The following is a 20,866-nucleotide window of genomic DNA, read 5'->3' as shown; positions in this document are numbered from 1 at the left end:
TAAGGACGGTCTTCCATGTATGCGATGTGTAGCGTGAGTGGAGTTTGCAGTTGGTATTTATGCGAAACTGCAATATATTCATGAAGAGTCTTCTTGTAAAGTAGAACGGGTAAACAAATATCCAGAGCCTACTTCTTAATGGTCTTATATCTGACAACTTCAAATGTTGACATTGTGTCTTTATAGTAAATTTTGTATATTTTCATATCACGAACCTCTTAATCTTTTAAGAGAAATTGAGTTCTTGATTGTACCGTGTTACAATTCTTATTGAAACCGGTATATATATATATAATATATATATCTGTTTTCTGTTTTTTGATTACTTCTTTGTTTTTTGTTGTTGTTTTTTTTTTTTTTTTTTATTGTTCTACGCGATGTGGACATACGTGGACATGTGTGGACATGTTTTCGGTGAAAATGCCCTTTCGTAATTACCACAAATTTCCCCCCGCGTAAATATCTGCATTCACAGTATATTTTACATACATACCTTAATACAGAATGTGTGACCTCCACCTGAGAAGCTAAATGTTTTAAAGCTAACAGGATCATCAAGATGTAGTAACACACTGATGGCTGTTGTTTGCCTCCGTCTAAATTTGGAGTCTATTTCTTGGCCTACTCCGTTACTGTCATTGACGAGGATGGTGAAATAATTGAATGAGCCAACGTTTGTCACAGCAGATGATGTAATCTTTATCTCCCATTCGTCCTCTGAAACCAACATAATGGCCATTCCATTACAGGCGTATTACCTGTATCCTTGGTAATATTTCCGGGTGGTTTCATTTAGCGAAATCCACGAATTAACCTAAATTCGCGAATTTTGCGATCAAGTTAAAGTCGGTAAAAGTTTTTCTCCGTGAAATAATATCTTTACAATTCTTTTACAATTAAATTCAAAGATATCTCCATTCAATTGTCAATCCGTGAAAATTAATCTACGAGGAAATGTTTTGGAACGGAAATCGCGAAATTTAGTAGCCGCGAAAGAAAAGCGGTTTACAGTACCTTCCGTCAGTGATCCAAATTATTGTTTTATATTTCTTTTATTAGCGCCTATCATGTAAATGGGGATTCCAAAGGCGTTATTTATATGATTTATGAATATAAACCTCCAAGAAAACGTTCAAAACAGTAAATCTATACCTCCAAAATTAAACAAATATACAGCATATATATAAATTTTAGTTATTTTACATCGATTGCGAAACAAGTTTTACAACTTATACAAATAACTTTCGATGGCCCGAATTTAAGCTCGCAAGGGGTCTTAGAGTGTGAGGAAATCGGAGTGCCCGGAGAAACCCATGTGATCGGGTAGGTGACCCCTGGCCTTTTCATTTTCGTTCCGGGGATCGATCCACGGACGGCTAGGTGAGAGCCGATTGTCTTAACGACTTCACCACCGGATCACCCAAAGTATAAAGCATACGTTATCAAACCACCTAATGTTGATGATATTGAAACATTTGAAGAGCGTTAAAAATAAGAAGAGAAACATAGAATAGTATTCCGTGACGATTTATCATTGGCTTATCATTCCCTAAAACATTGTAATTTTGCTTAAACTATATGTTGACTCTTCTTTATTTTCAATATTTACTGGAATACATAACTTTCATGATGTAATTACAGATAACATGATGATGCAATTAAAGAATGAATGATGATGTAATTAAAGAATGCATGATGATGTAAATAAAGAATGCATGATGATGTAATCAAAGAATGCATGATGATGTAATTAAAGAATGCATGATGATGTAATTAAAGAATGCATGATGATGTAATTAAAGAATGCATGATGATGTAATTAAAGAATGGATGACAAATACCAAATGGTTGAAGAAAACTTTAAAACCAGTTGTGGGCATTTACCTTTTGGGTATAAAACTTTCTTTGTTCCATCTATTCCTAAGCTGCAGTTACATTCGAACGTAAACTGATAGGACGCACTCGTCATCGATAGCTGCAATATGTGGAAGACAGTTTTAGATTTCTAAAAAAACGTGTTTGATACATTACCAATTGTTACATGAACGAATAACAGAAAGGAGAAACCAGCAGCTAAATTCAAAACACAATTTAATTATATATACAATATTATACAGAGATGGTTTACAATATCTAAAGTAATTGGTGGTGGTACAAGACTAGTACGATGATTTAAAGTGTTACTTATCTGTATGCGAATGTCCTGGTATAATCCTTGATCCTTCCAGCTTTCAAATTAACAATAATCACAAATCCACAAGGAAATTGAATGTCCACCGATGATTTGTAAAGTTCCAGGCAATATGAAAAAATCCACACAAAGTGTTGTAATAATCCACAGATAAAGTCACAATAGCTCTCCCAATAGAATCTTATATGGCGCTGTACAATTCTTGATATGTCTTATTACAGGTCTCATTACAGTTCTGATTAGCCTTGGACAGCTGGAGTATATATAGCTAAACCCTAATTCAAGAATATTGGAGAACCTTCTACTGCTAGAAATATCTAACTAAAAGCAGTAAACAAGTAAACACACATAACTTTCTGGAAATAGATCATTCTAGATCTCTACTTAAAATCAACATGTTTACAAACATATTTGTTTATACATGATTAAATTCTAGAAAGTTCTATAACCTAAATCAATGATATGACCTTCATAGGATGTATTGATAAAAAAAGCTATAGGAGTTATCTCCCTTATCTCATAACTACATGTATTTAGTGTCATACATAACACACCCCTCCTTAAAGAAAAGAAAGTTTTCTTGAAAAGGAAACTTTCTTCAAATATTAAGTCATATTTAAATCCTTGATAAAGCATCAGCCAGAATATTGTCTTTCCCTTTGATATGTTTGATGTCAAGATTGTACTCTTGCAAAGTCAAACTCCACCTGAGAATTCTTTGATTTTTGTTTTTCATTTTCCCAATGAATGTCAAAGGGTTGTGGTCGGTGAAGACCAACACAGGCACAACTGTAGTGCATAGATACACATCAAATTGGTTTAAGGCCAAAATCAATGCTAAACATTCTTTCTCAATGGTGGAATAATTTCTCTGGTGTTTGTCAAACTTTTTCGAGAAATAACAAATTGGATGGTCAATTTGTTCAGTACCTTCTTGCATCAAAACAGCACCAACACCTACATCGCTGGCGTCAACAAACAGTTTAAACTGTTTATTAAAATCTGGAGCAGTCAGAACTGGTGAGTTTGATAGTATGGCTTTCAATTTCTCAAATGCAGACTTACATTCGTCTGACCAAACAAATTTGACATTTTTCTTTAACAAAGCAGTAAGTGGAGCTGCTATAACAGAGAAATTTTGACAAAATTTTCTGTAGTATCCAGCCATACCAAGAAACCTCATCAGCTCTCTCTTGCCTCCAGGAGCTGGAAAATCTATAATTGATTCTACTTTGGCCTGAACAGGTTTAACCTGCCCCTGTCCTACAACATGGCCTAAAAATTCAACAGTTGCATGACAAAATTCACATTTCAATAAGTTTACAGTCAATTTCATGGTAGTGAGTCTTTCGAAGAATTCACGAATCCCGCGTAGATGGTCTTCCCACGTGTCGTGGTAGTTGATGACGTCATCAATGTATCCATCACAGCCTTCCAGGTCTGATATCACGCTGTTAAGAAGACGTTGAAATGTTGCCGGGGCATTCTTCATACCAAATGGCATAACTTTGTACTGGTACAAACCTTGCGAGGTTACAAATGCCGACACTTCTTTAGCTCTTTCTGTTAATGGCACCTGCCAATATCCTTTCAACAGGTCAAACTTGCTTACGTACTTGGCTTTGCCAACTTTGTCAATACATGAGTCAATCCTTGGAATTGGATAAGAGTCTGTTTTACTGACAGAGTTTACTTTTCTGAAGTCAGTACAGAACCGGTATGTCTTGTCTGGCTTTGGCACCAGAACACATGGAGAGCTCCATTCACTTTTGCTTGGTTCAATAATATCATTGTCCAACATGTATTGAATTTCTTTCTTTAAGTGTTCTTCTTTCAAAGGATTGACACGGTAAGGATGTTGCTTGACAGGTGGCGCATCGCCTACATCCACGTCGTGATAGATAGCATCTGTTTTGCCTGGTGTATCCGGAAACAAATGTTTAAACTCAAGTATCAAATCTTTAAGTTCATTGCGTTCTTTTTCCGATAGATGACATAGTTTCTTGTCCAAGTTCGCGAGCACATCTGAATTCCGTAACTTAACACCACAGTCTAAACCTACATCTTGTACACCACCATCTAAGTCTAATTTACAAATATCAGCTGTACTTTCACTTTGTGATAGTACAGAGGCCAAAGTAGCAATAGGTTGAGAGGTCTTGCTCTCTTCTCTATCTACATATTTCTTAAGCATATTAACATGACATAATTGAGTTTTCTTGCGCCTCCCTGGAGTTTGTACAATGTAGTTAACATCATCGACCTTTTTCTCAACAACATAAGGTCCAAAATATCTAGCTTGCAAAGGCTGACCCGGTATTGGTAATAGAGCCAAAATTTTGTCACCTGGATCAAAACTTCTTGCACGGGCATCTTTATCATACCATGTTTTCATTTTGGTTTGAGTAACGGCCAAATTTTCTTTTGCCAGTTCACATGCCCTTGTCAACCTTTGCTTAAAGTTAGACACATACTCTAAGAGATTCACTTTAGAATCTTCGTCCAAAATTTTGTCTTTCAAAATTTTCAAAGGACCACGTACAGTATGTCCAAACACAAGTTCAAATGGACTGAAACCAAGAGATTCTTGTACAGATTCTCTAACGCCAAACAACAACATGTGTATACCTTCGTCCCAATCTCTTTTGTTTTCAAAACAATAAGATCTCATCATATTCTTCAATGTCTGATGAAAACGTTCTAAAGCACCCTGAGACTCTGGATGATAAGCACTAGACTTATACTGCTTGATCTGGAGCTGGTACATGACTTGTTGAAAAATACCAGACATGAAATTCGAACCTTGGTCCGATTGGACAGCTTTTGGAAGACCAACCAATGTAAAGAATTTAACCAAAGCCTTGACTATGTTAGGGGCTTTAATATTCCTGAGTGGAATGGCTTCAGGAAAGCGTGTGGAAGCACACATAATAGTTAAAAGATACTCATTCCCAGACTTAGTTTTGGGTAGAGGACCTACACAGTCTATAATGACTCTACTAAATGGTTCCTCAAATGCTGGAATGGGGTGCAAAGGTGCAACAGGGATTTTCTGATTAGGTTTCCCTACCACCTGACAAGTATGACAAGACCTACAAAAATCAGCCACATCCCGTTTCAACTTGGGCCAAAAGAAGTGATCTAAGATCCTGTTATAAGTCTTGGTCACACCTAGATGCCCTGCCATAGGTACATCATGAGACAAACTCAGAATATCTTGCCTATACCTCGGTGGGACAACTATTTGATTGACAACCTTCCAGTCTTCCTCGGGAGACACATCAGGGGGGCGCCACTTGCGCATCAACACACCTGACCTACGGAAGTAACAAACCGGGACTTTCTCAGCCTCTTCCTCACTAAAAGCCCGATTACACAATAAGGAGATTTCAGGATCTTTCTCCTGTTCTACTATAAGCTCCTCTCTAGACAAAGATGATTTACTCATCCTGTCAGACAAAGAAGTACCCTTGTTAGGAACAACTCTATCCCTATCAAAGTCTACAGGATTGCTCAAAAGATCACACTTGCTCCCGACATCCTCTATATCATGAGCCAAGAAAGTGTCACCTAACCCTGGACTATAATGATCCTCAACTACTGCAACATCAGAAACCTTCTTACTCATTGAACGAGTTACAGCACAAGAAGGGAAAATACCAGGAAATTCCTGTTGAATTGTCTCAGCATCATCTGTTTTATCAGGGATACTGGACACTAAGGGATCTACCCTAACTTTCTCTCCAGCCAAGTCATTGCCTAAAATGAGCGACACGCCCTCTATGGGAAGTTCCGGTCTAACACCAATGGTGACAGGCCCAGTAACCAAGTCTGACTTTAAATAAACAGAATGGAGAGGCACATTAACAAAACCTAACTCTACACCTTGAAGCAAAACACTACTACCACATGAGGTCTCCTCAGAAAAAGGCACTATGCCATCTAATATCAAAGAATGAGAAGCCCCAGTATCTCGCAAAATCTTCACAGGTTTCAAGTTGGTAATATCACTAGTAAGTGAAACAAAACCTTCAGAAATGAAGGGAGAGTACTTCTCCAAGACACTATCAGACTCTGAGCTCTTAATCTCAACAGACACTTTAGAATCTTCCACAATATCACTAAGTTTCTGACTAGGCTTTGACATAGCTAACACAGAAGGAACTGACTGTTTACGCCTTTGCTCCTTACGCTGAAGAGAATAACATTCAGACATAGTATGCCCTACTTTCTTGCAGTAATTACAAACAGGACCAGAAGGAGACCCCACACCTACCCTATCATCTGTTTTAAAATCAGACTTAGTCTTATCACCTAATTTAGGTTTGTCGTTAGAAGGGCCACTAAAGGTTGGGTTCCTAGGCTGACCAAATTTACTAGTACCTGTGGTACTGTTTTTATCTTGAGAACTGTTTTTAACAAATGAGCCTTTGTGGGTGAGAGCGTAATCATCAGCTATTGTAGCTGCTTCACTGAGTGTTTCAACTTTTCTCTCATCTAAATGAGTTTTTATGTTTGTGTGGACACAACGTTTAAACTCCTCTATCAACAATAATTGCCTCAATTTACCGAAATCCTCATCAATTTCTTTAGAATCACACCACCTATTAAATAATTGTTCTTTTTCTCTGGCAAATTCTACATGAGTTTGTTCATCTCTCTTTCTCGAGTTTCGAAATTTCTGGCGGTAAGCCTCAGGAACTAACTCATAAGCTTTCAAAATAGCTTTCTTGACTACTTGGTAATTTGAAATCTCATCTACAGATAAAGAAGAATAAATGTCTCTAGCTTTACCAATCAAGACACTTTGAAGAAGCATTGTAAGCTTATCTTCAGGCCATTTCATACTATCAGCTATTTTCTCAAAATGCAGAAAATACTTGTCAACTTCTTTCTCTTGAAAAGGAGGAACTAACCTAATGTTTCTACTGACATCAAAACCTCTGTTTCCTTGTAAACCCCTAAAAGTTAGATTACTTGAACTGTCTTGAGAAGCTAGCTCTAATTCTTTCATTCTAAGTTCTGTTTCAGCTTGAATTTTCTGCTTCTCTAGCTCTAACATCTGATCTCTCTCAATCTCTTTTTCTTTTAATTCTCTTTCAATTTCTTTTTCTCTTAACTCTTTTTCTATTTCCATTTGTCTTAGTTTCATTTCATGTTCAAGTTCCATTTGTCTAATTTGAATTTCTGAGCTGACTGTTTCCTCTATACTATCTAATGCACTAGAGTCAAATTTGTCATTGTCAACAAAATATCTTATAATTACATTCCTAATTTCAGCTTTCCTCAAATTAGTTTTGATAGTAAGGCCTAAATGTTTACCCAATAACAGTAAATCCTTCTTACTAACTTGCAAAAGAACTTCCAGGGATGGCGCTTTAACAAACTGTTCTACCTGCATAGTAGTCATATTTATCTAGCTGTTGGTTTCAAATGTAAACTCAAAGTTTGTACACAAATTTTGAAAATTTCTTAATTAATTTTTCAAAGTTAGATTTCACAAATTGAATATCGATCCCGGACAAGAGCCCCCAATTCTGTTACATGAACGAATAACAGAAAGGAGAGAAACCAGCAGCTAAATTCAAAACACAATTTAATTATATATACAATATTATACAGAGATGGTTTACAATATCTAAAGTAATTGGTGGTGGTACAAGACTAGTACGATGATTTAAAGTGTTACTTATCTGTATGCGAATGTCCTGGTATAATCCTTGATCCTTCCAGCTTTCAAATTAACAATAATCACAAATCCACAAGGAAATTGAATGTCCACCGATGATTTGTAAAGTTCCAGGCAATATGAAAAAATCCACACAAAGTGTTGTAATAATCCACAGATAAAGTCACAATAGCTCTCCCAATAGAATCTTATATGGCGCTGTACAATTCTTGATATGTCTTATTACAGGTCTCATTACAGTTCTGATTAGCCTTGGACAGCTGGAGTATATATAGCTAAACCCTAATTCAAGAATATTGGAGAACCTTCTACTGCTAGAAATATCTAACTAAAAGCAGTAAACAAGTAAACACACATAACTTTCTGGAAATAGATCATTCTAGATCTCTACTTAAAATCAACATGTTTACAAACATATTTGTTTATACATGATTAAATTCTAGAAAGTTCTATAACCTAAATCAATGATATGACCTTCATAGGATGTATTGATAAAAAAAAGCTATAGGAGTTATCTCCCTTATCTCATAACTACATGTATTTAGTGTCATACATAACACAATAAACTATTTTTTTTCGGAAAGCTCATCGCCTATCTCTCACTTTAAGACATAGGTGGTTGCATGTGCGCCTTATCTAATATAATACTGTAAAATATCTTGATACATTTGTCATGATAATATATTGAAATACTAGAGTTATTAACGAACATTAAACACATTACCTGATTGAAGTGATAACCGGGCACTTCTCCTCCATTCCAAACATCAATCTTCATAGGTCTATGTATGTCATCCATATTGACATTAGATCCAATGGCAATACTTATCTCCATGGTAACGGTATGTGCGGAACCAGGACTTGTGTCGTCCTCTCGCTCGTAGAAGGTGACAGACAGGTCTGTGTTAGCAGGTGGGCTAGTTATGGGAGACATGCTTACAGTGATATCCCAAATGTCACCTGAAAATATACTTTTTCAATGAGATTCTTTAAAAAATATAAGTCGGAATATTTCTTTCAAAATGCTCAATTTGGTCTTGGGTGATTTGTTAGGTTTAACATCCTATTAACAGCCAGGTTTGTTTAAGGATGTTTCATTGTAAAATTGGTTGTGGTGTGTGAATGTCAGTATATTTTGGGAAGCTGCGGTATTTCAAGAAGTCCCTTTTCAATCGTGGAAACTATGTTGTAGTACTCACATCATACAGGCAAATCAGTCGTCCCACAGTCTTTATTTTGAACGCGTTTATAGACTATAGAGTGTCTCGTATATTACTCACAGATTAAGACATCAATATTCCAGCCTTCTCAATGGCAATGTGTGAGAGATTTTTCTTGAATAAATTCCTTAATTATCCTATATTTTTTTCTAGTCTTCCAAGGGTTATTTTTCAATAAAGAAAAACAGGAACTCCGTTTATTTACATTAGCACCGGAATTAGTCACAGTAAACAAGGTTATTTGTTTTATAAATCGTTCCTTGTATTAAATACCGTAAATCGGGATATTTTGGATGTAGTCATATTATAGGTTTACTTGTCGTCTGGCACCAAAGCGCGAAAATTTGACACACAAAAATTATGTGAACATGTAATCTTTGTGTTAGCTCAATCATAAACATCAGAAACATATATACATAGAGATTGGAAACTCCTTCTTTGACTTTATTGACAGGCAGAGGGACCTCCGGTTTATAAGCATTTTGCCTTGGCTAACTACTTTTAAGTGTATTCTTTTAAACATGATATTTTTGCATCAATACAAAGTTTAAACATTATATCATGGTTTGCTGTTACCAGTTTTTCCAATTGATTTAATTTAATATATTTTTTGAAAGAATGAAAATCGTCAATTTTACCTGGGTTTTCGAAAAATAGACATTCAAAACCGGAAGTATATCTTATTTTATTAATATATAAGTTAAATTTTTTTTTTCCAAAAACGTACTCAAACCATCTGAAAATTACTGAACTTTTATAACATTTCAAAGTTTATTCTGCTATATTTAACTATTTAAAAGTTTATCTAAAAAACCCTAAGTCCATACAGAGGTACATTTGCCGATCGTAAAAATGCCGGAGTTGCCAATCTCTATGTATATGTGTTTCTGTAAGCATGTATTCAAGGTATGATGTGCCCAGTCAACCGAAAAAAAAACCACCGGTACCCAGGCGAGGTTTTTCTTTCATTTTATGAAAATGCATTGATAGTATGTGATAATAAAATATTTAAAAGGTTTGTCTTAGTATCGATATGTTTTCAAATCCATTTTTTTCGCTTTTGAAGAATAGATCTATGCGTATAGACAAAAGGACTGTTGCGTTATGCAATATATATATATTACACAATGCTGGTCTTTCTTTAAGACTTGTACCTTAAAACATTGAGAGAACAAGGAAACGCGAAATTCAAAGTTAATTTCGATACACATATCAAATTCAACTGAACAAACAATTGCACTATTCTTTAAAAAAAACCTCTTAAAAACGCTATCTAGCTAAAATTTTCCCTCGCCCATATTCTCTGCAAATTTAATTTTATATAGTAGCTAAGCAATGCATGATAAAAATAAAAACTTCCCCTAGGACTCGAACCTTGCAATGTACAACCTAGCAAGGTAAAAAGAATATATTTTAGCTTAAACAAATTATCGCTCACAGTGACAGCTACAACATTTGAACATTTACATTACAAAAACTATACTAATTGGTTGGTTGGTTGGTTAACATTCCTAGTAGTGATAGTAACTATAAGCGGTATACGTGTACGCATACGGATACGGGACGTAGTTGAGTGGGATCGATCATTATATGTAATGTTTACAACCAATTCTATAATATCCTTTACTTTCTATATTTCGAAATTAAAACAACTGCAAGATAATAACTTACTAGGTAAAAAAAAACGTCGCATTTGTACATGCGTGAATAACAGTATCAAATGTTTGAGCACGTGATTTTCGATCGCTCAACAGGCATTTGGCTCTATAACGAACAACTTTATATATTTGTTAGACTGTGTCGAAAATCAGCCTCAAAAGATGTAGGGGTTAGTGAAGGATTTTATAGAATTGATGGTAAACATTACGTATAATGATCGATCCCGTATGCGTGTACGTGTACCGCTTATTGTAAGTATCCCTGTATAAATATCCCACTAACAGTGGTCGCCAATTAAGGACGAACTCCCGTGTATACAGTGAGTTGAAATTAATCAATATCAGTCAATCAGTTTTAAAAAATATTTGATTTATTTGACACTCATTTTTAACGCATGTTGCAACATTCCATGTGTATATTACGATCAAAAAATGCCCAGCCGAACTGATTTATGAGACACGAAAAACATATAGTGGATAGGACTATAGTTATTAAACAGAATGTAGTACATAAATCAACTCTATATTTTGAAAGTACGTAAAAAATTCTTCTATCTAAACAATTTTATTTATTTTGACTGTTACATGTTACTGAAACATAATGCCAAAGACACGAACACAACATTTCATCCGGTCACGTTATAAAGCTAAGCGCTAAGCAAGAGCAGAAACTAGACCATGGTATGTCTCAGCCAGGGGACAGAACCCAGAACCTTCCTCACAGGGTCCAACGCATATCTCGAGGCAAAATGCGAGGCGGTGTCAAGCCAAACTTAGGAAGAAGAAAGTTAAGAACAAAAGATAACATCCTGAATTACCCCCCCCCCCCCCCCTTTTACGATAATGTCATAGTAGGGTTAGCGGGTACACTACTTACACCCTATATGAAGTGCAAAGACAAAGCTTATCAAACGTGAATTATTAAAACCGAATGCCCAGCAGGTAGGGCGTTAGAATTGTACCTGCTGCCCCTATTTCATGATCGTTAGCCCTTTTGAGTTAGGGTATGGGTTCTGTCCTCTGGTCGAGACACACCAAAGTCTAAAAAAGTGGTAGTTTCTGCTCTTGCTTAGAGCTCAGTATTAAGAGTGTAGAACAACTGGATCGCCCGTTGTCAGTATAATGGCACCCAGTGGGGTGTGTTGCTTGGTGTCCTCGGCGGCATGCTTCAGTGACATAGCACTATAAAAAGGGCAATAGTTCCACTATACAAGAGGACATATCATGAATATACCACAGTCTCCTGTCCTTACATGACCTTGGCTGTTAATGTGACGTTAATGAATTAAAAAAAAATTCACAGATAGCTGCATGTAGGCCATTTATAAACGATCGATACTTAAATGGTATATGCACAACTATGATCCTAGAGAAACCTATTCATTAAATTTGAGAAATTTGAAATTTTACACTTAGCAGTAAAACAGACCGCGAACTGAAAAGTCCTTCATTCGATTATCCATTTCAAAAGTTGTAACGTTCGTTATCAAAACATTTTTTTTCAATTCACTTTTTCAAACTAAATCTGACTTTTCATACCACTATCAAACATAATGAAAGAATGGCGCTAAAACTGGAAATAAACCTCAATAGAATGGTACTTTAAAACACTTTGATTTTATCAAATGGGCTAAAAAATTAATAATCGACATTGATACCACGACTTACGCGGATTCGTACAGTTTACAAGCATATTGTTTTCATATCCTGATGAAAATTAAAAATAGTGACGTAAATACCAAAATTAAGAAAAGAGCAAACGACGCATACCGGAAAATTCAAACCTTTCCGAAATTTAAATAAAATAGAAAGGATTAAAAATCTTCAATAAAAATCTAAAGAAATAAAGATGTATATAAAAAGGCAACGGTGTCATCGACGTTTAAATAGCGACCATTAACATTCATTAAAAAATATTATATTGATTTGGCATGTAACAGATAATAATTGTGCAAATAGTTGCCATTTTAATGTGAACAGATGAATTTGGATTTACAGTTCATCGTCCTAAATGATTTTAAACAAAAAAACTATGGCAGGATGCGCCATCTCCATATGAATAATTTAACATTTGATAATTGAATCCAAAAACATAATGAATCTATCGACATTGCTTCGTTCTAAATATCCTCGCTAATTACAAAATCGTGTGAACATTGATAAAGTATACAATTCACGTAAATTATGCATGGCTGATCTTATGTTATTTTGTGGTCGGCTTTGTTACTGCAAAATAGATAAACAGCTCATTACTTTTTAAAAATAGAGTTTACTGTCCTTACTTATGTCCTACTAATAACTGATCTCAATTCAGGACATCACCAAAATAAGAAAAGAGCAAACGACGCATACCGGAAAATTCAAACCTTTCCGAAATTTAAATAAAATAGAAAGGATTAAAAACTTCAATAAAAATCTAAAGAAATAAAGATGTATATAAAAAGACAACGGTGTCATCGACGTTTAAATAGCGACCATTAACATTCATTAAGAAATATTATATTGATTTGGCATGTAACAGATAATAAATGTGCAAATAGTTGCCATTTTAATGTGAACAGATGAATTTGGATTTACAGTTCATCCTCCTAAATGATTTTAAACAAAAAAAAACTATGGCAGGATGCGCCATCTCCATATGAATAATTTAACATTTGATAATTGAATCCAAAAACATAATGAATCTATCGACATTGCTTCGTTCTAAATATCCTCGCTAATTACAAAATCGTGTGAGCATTGATAAAGTATACAATTCACGTAAATTATGCATGGCTGATCTTATGTTATTTTGTGGTCGGCTTTGTTACTGCAAAATAGATAAACAGCTCATTACTTTTTAAAATAGGGTTTGCTGTCCTTACTTATGTCCTACTAATAACTGATCTCAATTCAGGACATCAAAGCGTGTACCTTATTTGTTGTATGTGCTGGGAGTGTGCGAATGTCTGTATGTGCTGGGAGTGTGCGAATGTCTGTATGTGCTGGAAGTGTGAATGTCTGTATGTGTTGGGTATGTGGATGTCTGTATGTTGGGTGTATGAATGTCTATGTGTTGAGTGTGTGGACGTTTGCATGTGTTGAGTGTGCAAATGTCTATATAGAGATTAAACAGTGTTTTGATTGCGTTAAAGGTGGTATGAACGCAATGGGATACAGACATATTCAATGTAGCGCGTTAGCGCTACATGTAGAATATATCTGTATCACATTGCGTTCATACCACCTTTAACGCAATCAAAACACTGTTCAATCTATATATTTACATAAATAAGTATACTTTTACATTAAATTTGAAATGGTGATGGTTCCTAAGTTGGGTAACTACTGTAGTCAGGATGACCGAAGATATAGTTCCGATTGTTGAATGTTATAGCTGCAGTTTCATAGTCATGACTTTTATTTTATTGTACGGATGATAGACAAGTGTTTGCATGAGTGTAGGCCTGTTTTGAATGCTAACGGTGGTATCGCTGATGATACTGTTTCGGATAGGCTTCCTGCAATGTTTTTTTTTCTTCTGGAAACCTGTATATGATCTGTTAACCTATGGTTCGCTTAGATGCTCCAAGAATTATTCACCGACAATCAGATGTTCTGTACACACATGTACTACTGAAGTAACTATGGAATTCCCCGAACATTCCTGAGGAAAGCCCTCCGGTTGTAGCCCCGACCAGCGAATCATTTTGTTGTTTATTACCGTTACAATGCTTGAACACATCTTTTGTTTTGATGTCAAATACATATATTTAATTTGATCTAATATCTTTATTGTTTTATTGAATTCCGTCAACTTATGACGCAAAATCTTATCAAAGCGTGATCTAGAAGTAGTCCGAACCAGTACTGCGTTTGTATTCATACGTCATTGCGATTACTTTAATTTGAACGCAACGCCCCTCCGTGAATGTCTGTATGTGTTGGGTTTGAGAATGTCTATATGTGTTTGATGTGTGAATGTCTGTATGTATTGGGTTTATGAATGTCTATTTTTTGGGTGTTAATATCTGTTTGTGTTGTGTGTGTGGACGTATATACATGTATGTGATGTGTGTGTGAATGTATGTGTTGGGGTTGAATATATGTATGTGTTGTGTGTGTGAATATATGTATGTGTTTGTGTGTAAAGGTCTGTATGTGATGTGTGTGAATGTTTGTATGTGTTGTGTGTGTGAATGTTTATGTGTTGGTTGTGAATGTCTGTATGTGTTGTGTGTGTGAATGTCTATATGTTGGGTGTAAATATATGAATGTGTTGTGTGTGTGAATGTCTATGTGTTGGTTGTGAATATCTCTATGTGTTGTGTGTGTGAATGTGTATGTGTTGGGTGTGTGTGAATATCTGTATGTGTTGTGTGTGTGTGTGTGTGTGTGTGTGTGTGTGTGTGTGTGTGTGTGTGTGTGTGTGTGTGTGTTTGTGTGTGTGTGTGTGTGTGTGGAATGTGTGTGTGTGTGTGTGTGTTGTGTGTGTGTGTGTGTGTGTGTGTGTGTGTGTGTGTGTGTGTGTGAATGTCTGTATGTGTGTGTTGGGTGTGAATGTCTGTATGTGTTGGGTGTGTGTGTCTGTATGTGTTGTGTGTGTGTGAATGTTTATGTGTGTTGGTTTTGTGAATTTCTGTATGTGTGTGTGTGTGAATGTATATGTGTGTGTGTGTCTGTATGTGTTGTGTGTGTGAATGTAATTATGTGTTGCCGCGTGAATGTGGTGTGGTGTATGTGTTGTGTGTGTGTGAATGTCTATGTGTTGGGTTGTGAATGTATGTTTGTGTGTGTGTGTGGTGAATGTGTGTGGATGTGAATGTGTGTATGTGTGTGAATGTCTATGTGTTGGGCATGTGAATGTCTGTATGTGTTTGGCTGTGTGTGAATGTTTATGTGTGGGCGTGAATGCCTGTATGTGTTGTGTGTGTGAATGTCTATGTGTTTGGGCGTGTGGTGCTGTATGTGTGTGTGTGTGTGAATGTGTATGTTTGGGCGTGAATGTGTCTGTGTGTGTTGTGTGTGTGAATGTCTATGTGTTTGGGTGTGAATATCTGTATGTGTTGTGTGTGTGTGAATGTCTATGTGTTGGGTGTGAATATCTTTATGTGTTGTGTGTTTGTGTGGACGTCTCCATGTGATGTGTGTGAATGACTGTATGTGTTTGGTATGAATGTCTGTATTTGTTTTGTGTGTGAATGTTTATGTGTTGGGCGTGAATGTCTGTATGTGTTGTGTATGTGTGAATTTATATGTGTTGGGTGTGAAATGTCTGTATGTGTTGTGTGTGTGAATGTTTATGTGTTGGGCGTGAATGTCTGTATATGTTGTGTGTGTGAATGTCTATGTGTTGGTGCGTGAATGTCTGTATGTGTTGTGTGTGTGTGAATGTCTATGTGTTGGGTGTGAATATCTGTATGTGTTGTGTGTGTGAATGTATATGTCTATGTGTTGGTGTGATATCTTTATGTGTTGTGTGTTTGTGTGGACGTCTCCTGTGTGTGATGTGTGTGAAATGTCTGTATGTGTTGTGGTGGGGAATGTCTATGTGTTGGATGTGAATGTCTGTATGCGTGTGTGAAATGTTATGTGTTGGGCGTGAATGTCTGTATGTTTTGTATGTGTTGTGTGTGAATGAATGTTGATATGTGTTGGGTTGTGAATGTCTGTATGTGTTGTGTGTGTGAATGTTTATGTGTTGGGCGTGAATGTCTGTATGTGTTGTGTGTGTGAATGTATATGTGTTGGGTGTGAATGTCTGTATGTGTTGTGTGTGTGAATGTGTTGGGCTGATGTCTGATGTGTTGTGTGGGTGAATGTCTGTATTGGATGTGTAATGTGTGTGTGAATGTATATGTGCTGCGCGTGAATGTCTGTATGTATGTGTTTGTGTGTGTGAATGTCTATGTGTTGGGCGTGAATGTCTGTATGTGTTGTGTGTGTGTGTTTATGTGTTGGGGAATGTCTATGTGTTGGATGTGAATGTCTGTATGGGTGTGAATGTCTGTATGTGTTGGGCCTGTGTGTGAATTTTATGTATGTGTTATGTGTGTGTGTGAATGTATATGTGTTGGGTGTGAATGTCTGTATGTGTTGTGTGTGTGAATGTATATGTGTTGGGCGTGAATGTCTGTATGTGTTGTGTGTGTGAATGTATATGTGTTGCGCGTGAATGTCTGTATGTGTTGTGTGTGTGAATGTCTATGTGTTGGGCGTGAATGTCTGTATGTGTTGTGTGGGTGAATGTCTATGTGTGTTGTCTGTATGCGTGTGAATGTCTGTGTTGGGCGGTGAATTTCTGTATGTGTGTGTGAATGTATATGTGTTGGGTAGTGAATGTCTGTATGTGTTGGGTGTGTGAATGTCTATGTGATGTGCGTGGATGTCTGTATGTGTTGTGTGTGTGAATGTATATGTGTTGCGCGTGAAGTGTCTGTATGTGTTGTGTGTGTGAATGTCTATGTGTTGGGCGTGATGTGTATGTGGTGTGAATGGTCTACGTTTTGTGTGAATGTCTGTATGCGTGAGTGAATGTCTATGTGTTGGGCGTGAATTTATGTTTGTGTGTGAATGTGAATGTTCTATGTGTTGGGTGTGAATTTCTAATATGTGTTGTGTGTGTGAATGTCTATGTGTTGGGTGTGAATGTGTGTATGTGTTGTGTGTGTGAATATCTATGTTTTGGGTGTAAAGGTTATGTGGTGTGTGTGAACGTCTATATGTGTTAGGTGTTTAGATATCTATATGTGTTTGGTTTATGGATGTCTGTTTGTGTTGAATGTGTGAAAGAATTTGATTAACCCGAACCACGAGGGTTGAGATGTCCTTTCCCACTTGACAGACCAATGGTTGATTCTCTTTCTGCCATACTTTAACGGCAACATAATGAAAAACCCAGTTGTTTAGAAACATTTTGATTTAACCACATTATGTTGTCAACAATGATTGTCACATGTATTGATGGACAACACGTCATTGTACTACGCGTGTGAAATTATCTTTTCCCTACCACAGTAACTCAGAGTTGTCTTTTCCCTAGCAATCCGCGGGAAAGAACCATTCCACAAAGGGACAAGCGCTTAAATAAATAAACATTTTGCATTTGCTGTTTCATATATAAGATATGATAATTTTTGAAATACCTTACAAATTTACCCCTAAAATAGTTTGTGTTTTTCAGTTATATATCTGGGGTTTTTTTCCAGTTGAAATTTTCTATGGGCATAAACAGACATGCATAGTTCGTAAACGTAAACATTCACATATTTAAGCAGGTGTTGGATGCAATGGTGTTCCTAATCAAAAATGATTACAATCGTATCCAACACTATAACTTCATATGGTTGTCGTCACTTACTACCGATGAAAATATAATGTATACACTATTACATTAACTTAACACGTGATTGCTCTCTACAATACTCTCTACTCAAGGTTGTCGTGACATGCCCATAAGTTTGTTATATTCTTGATTTTAGGTCATTTGACACTATTATAGGAACCGCAGAAGCAAACAAGATTTCTGGAAATTCATTTTTGGGGAACATTTTACATAAAGTTGCATGTCTCGGAGCCTGCTGGCTGAGTAGTCAGTGTGCATCAGTTTCAAATGTTGAATGTGTTGGTTCGGCAATACATGTTGATGTAAAATGTGTAAAGAAAGTTTGAAATTTGGGCTTTTAAAAGAGGAAATAATCAGGATTGCAATTTCATGAACATTTTGGATATTTTTTGGTGGAGAATCAGCACTGGATAGAGAAAGAAACATTTGGAAATATTGTACTTCTTTTTAATCATATCTATTCACAGGTAGTGATAAACGACTGGCCTTGAAAACTTTACTAAACCTACACAGTGGCAAACGTTAACATTGTCGTCTATGGGAGATATTTTGTTCTGCGGTCTCTATAGTAACCGTACTTCGTCCGTCGACGTTCTCAATCCGTAAACTGCTTTATTCACATGGTTTCTTCTCAAAATGCAAAAGATATTAGAATATAGACATTCACACACCCAACACATACAGGCATTTGCACACCTAATATATACATACATTCACACTCGACACACAGATATTCACACACCCAACACATACAGGCCTAAGATGATAATATTTGATCTGTAGCAAGCTGGAATATAGGGCTGCCAAATATGTACAAATATTTGACCTGACATACAGTCAGGGTAAAAGGCATGAAATAGGCTTAACTTTTTTAATGAAGTTTTTTTATCCAATAACTAAGAGACACAGTCGATGCTGGAATGAAGAGCTTCCATATATACCATCAACGTCACAGAAAAATCAGTTATGTGAAAATCTTGAAACAAAATATGTGGACAAATATATCAGAAACTCAGTAATTCAACAAAAGAATTAAAATGACATTCTTCTAAAGAGTTCAGTGACTTAGTTGTTAGCCGAAAAAAATGGTGAGCATTTTTAGTACTAACAATGAACGAATGTACCAAACAATAATTTATGTTATACAGTAGCTGAAATAGAATTTACTAACATTATTAGCAGGACTTATATCAAATAAATGTATGACTATTCAAATCAATCCATTGTGCTGCTACTGAAGACTTCACTTCCATTTTATTCGAGAACTGAGCACAAAAATGAACATTTTATAATTCTGTAATATAAAGTTTGTCTATGAGTGCCAAATGTTGTCCCAATACACTAGCTGTACTTACCATATGAAAGAGAGACCATCGCCAGTAGCACAAGATGAACCGCCTCCATTCCATATGAAAAATGGATAAAACAATTCAGGATAGGAGAAACATCCTGTCACCGGTTTACTCCAAACCATTAAATGTTCTATTAAAATGTTTCTATTCAATCTCTATTTGTAGTGATAACCAATAACGTCTCGTGCACACACCAATGATTAACTATAAAAGTGTTCCTCTATGAGCTAAATATATACGGACCTATAGATAATCAATAGGCAAACATAACGCCTGTCCAATGATAATAAATGACAGTCTAACTACAACAATGTCGATGAATATCAATATGTATATATTGCGAGTGTAATAACACCTAATGTCATATTTTTCTTTTATGTATATATACAATTATAAAACTAAAGGGGAAAAATGATTTTTAAAAGGAATATATTTGGTTTGTTCCCTTTTTGCCCCCTCCCCCATTCGTCAAGTTTTCAAAACTATTATTTAGTATTTAAATTGTTGCATTTGACATATTTAGTCCCTCATTTCAATCTAATGATAGTTTTCTAATTTTGCAGCTTCAGTTGCCATTGTAACTATTCGAAATATGCATAAATTATGAAAATGCGGAAATTTTGACGATTTTTTGCTAGGTTTTTGTTTTAGAAAACCCTAGAGCGCATTGTTAAACAAACTTTATATTTCTTCTAAATATGCATTTTAAGTGCATACATATTGCTAATTATTATATTGAGTTTATTCAACGATGTGCTTTATGTACATAATCCCCTTGCTCTTCGAAGGCAAATACACTATGTATATACTACCTAAATTTAATTCAAGCAAATTCGGTTGCACTTGTGGGTAAGCAATGCATGCACGTTGCGTGTTTGTGAGTGTAGCGCATATACTTTTACTGTCACGTGTTTGTGAGTGTAACGCCATACTTTTACTGTAACGTGTTTGTGAGTGTAACGCCATACTTTTACTGTAACGTGTTTGTGAGTGTAACGCCATACTTTTACTGTAACGTGTTTGTGAGTGTAACGCCATACTTTTACTGTAACGTGTTTGTGAGCGTAACTCCATAATTTTACAGTAAACCAATTTTTTTCCCTGCTATTTAATGTCACGCTTTCATGCTAACGGCCGTTTTCAAGGCAATTTTATTTTGCGATTTTTGCTTCTATTATATCTATGCCCAAAACAGTTATCAGGATATTTTATTATCGCGATCTCTGATGATTCGCGGAATCCGTGAAATGTAATCAAACCGCGATTATTAAATGATTCACAGTATTCAGGCATTACAGTCTCATGTCTGCTAACAAACTGGCGTCATCTCATGCTATGTGCATGATATACATTTTACATCCAGTTTGGTGTCAGTTTATTTCATTTCTGCTCACTAGCCTGTTTTTTTTTTTTTTTTTTTTTTTGGGGGGGG

At 35.9% G+C, this 20,866-nt stretch overlaps 1 protein-coding gene across 1 annotated transcript; it reads right to left on the bottom strand.

Moving 5' to 3' along the window:
• Positions 1 to 37: 37 nt before the first annotated feature.
• On the bottom strand, positions 38 to 19,604 carry LOC138311184 (uncharacterized). Its single transcript, XM_069252664.1, has 4 exons — positions 19,438 to 19,604; positions 8,605 to 8,840; positions 1,885 to 1,975; positions 38 to 717 (listed from the first exon to the last, which is right to left on the bottom strand). The coding sequence occupies exons 1-4, from the start codon at positions 19,484 to 19,486 to the stop codon at positions 482 to 484; spliced, it is 612 nt and encodes a 203-aa protein (XP_069108765.1). The 5' UTR covers positions 19,487 to 19,604; the 3' UTR covers positions 38 to 481.
• Positions 19,605 to 20,866: the final 1,262 nt, after the last annotated feature.

This window comes from Argopecten irradians, chromosome 16, assembly GCF_041381155.1.
Source record: "Argopecten irradians isolate NY chromosome 16, Ai_NY, whole genome shotgun sequence".
NCBI classification, from domain to species: domain Eukaryota; kingdom Metazoa; phylum Mollusca; class Bivalvia; order Pectinida; family Pectinidae; genus Argopecten; species Argopecten irradians.
The sequence above is the reverse complement of the archived record's forward strand: the minus strand, read 5'-3'. Positions and strand labels throughout refer to the sequence as shown.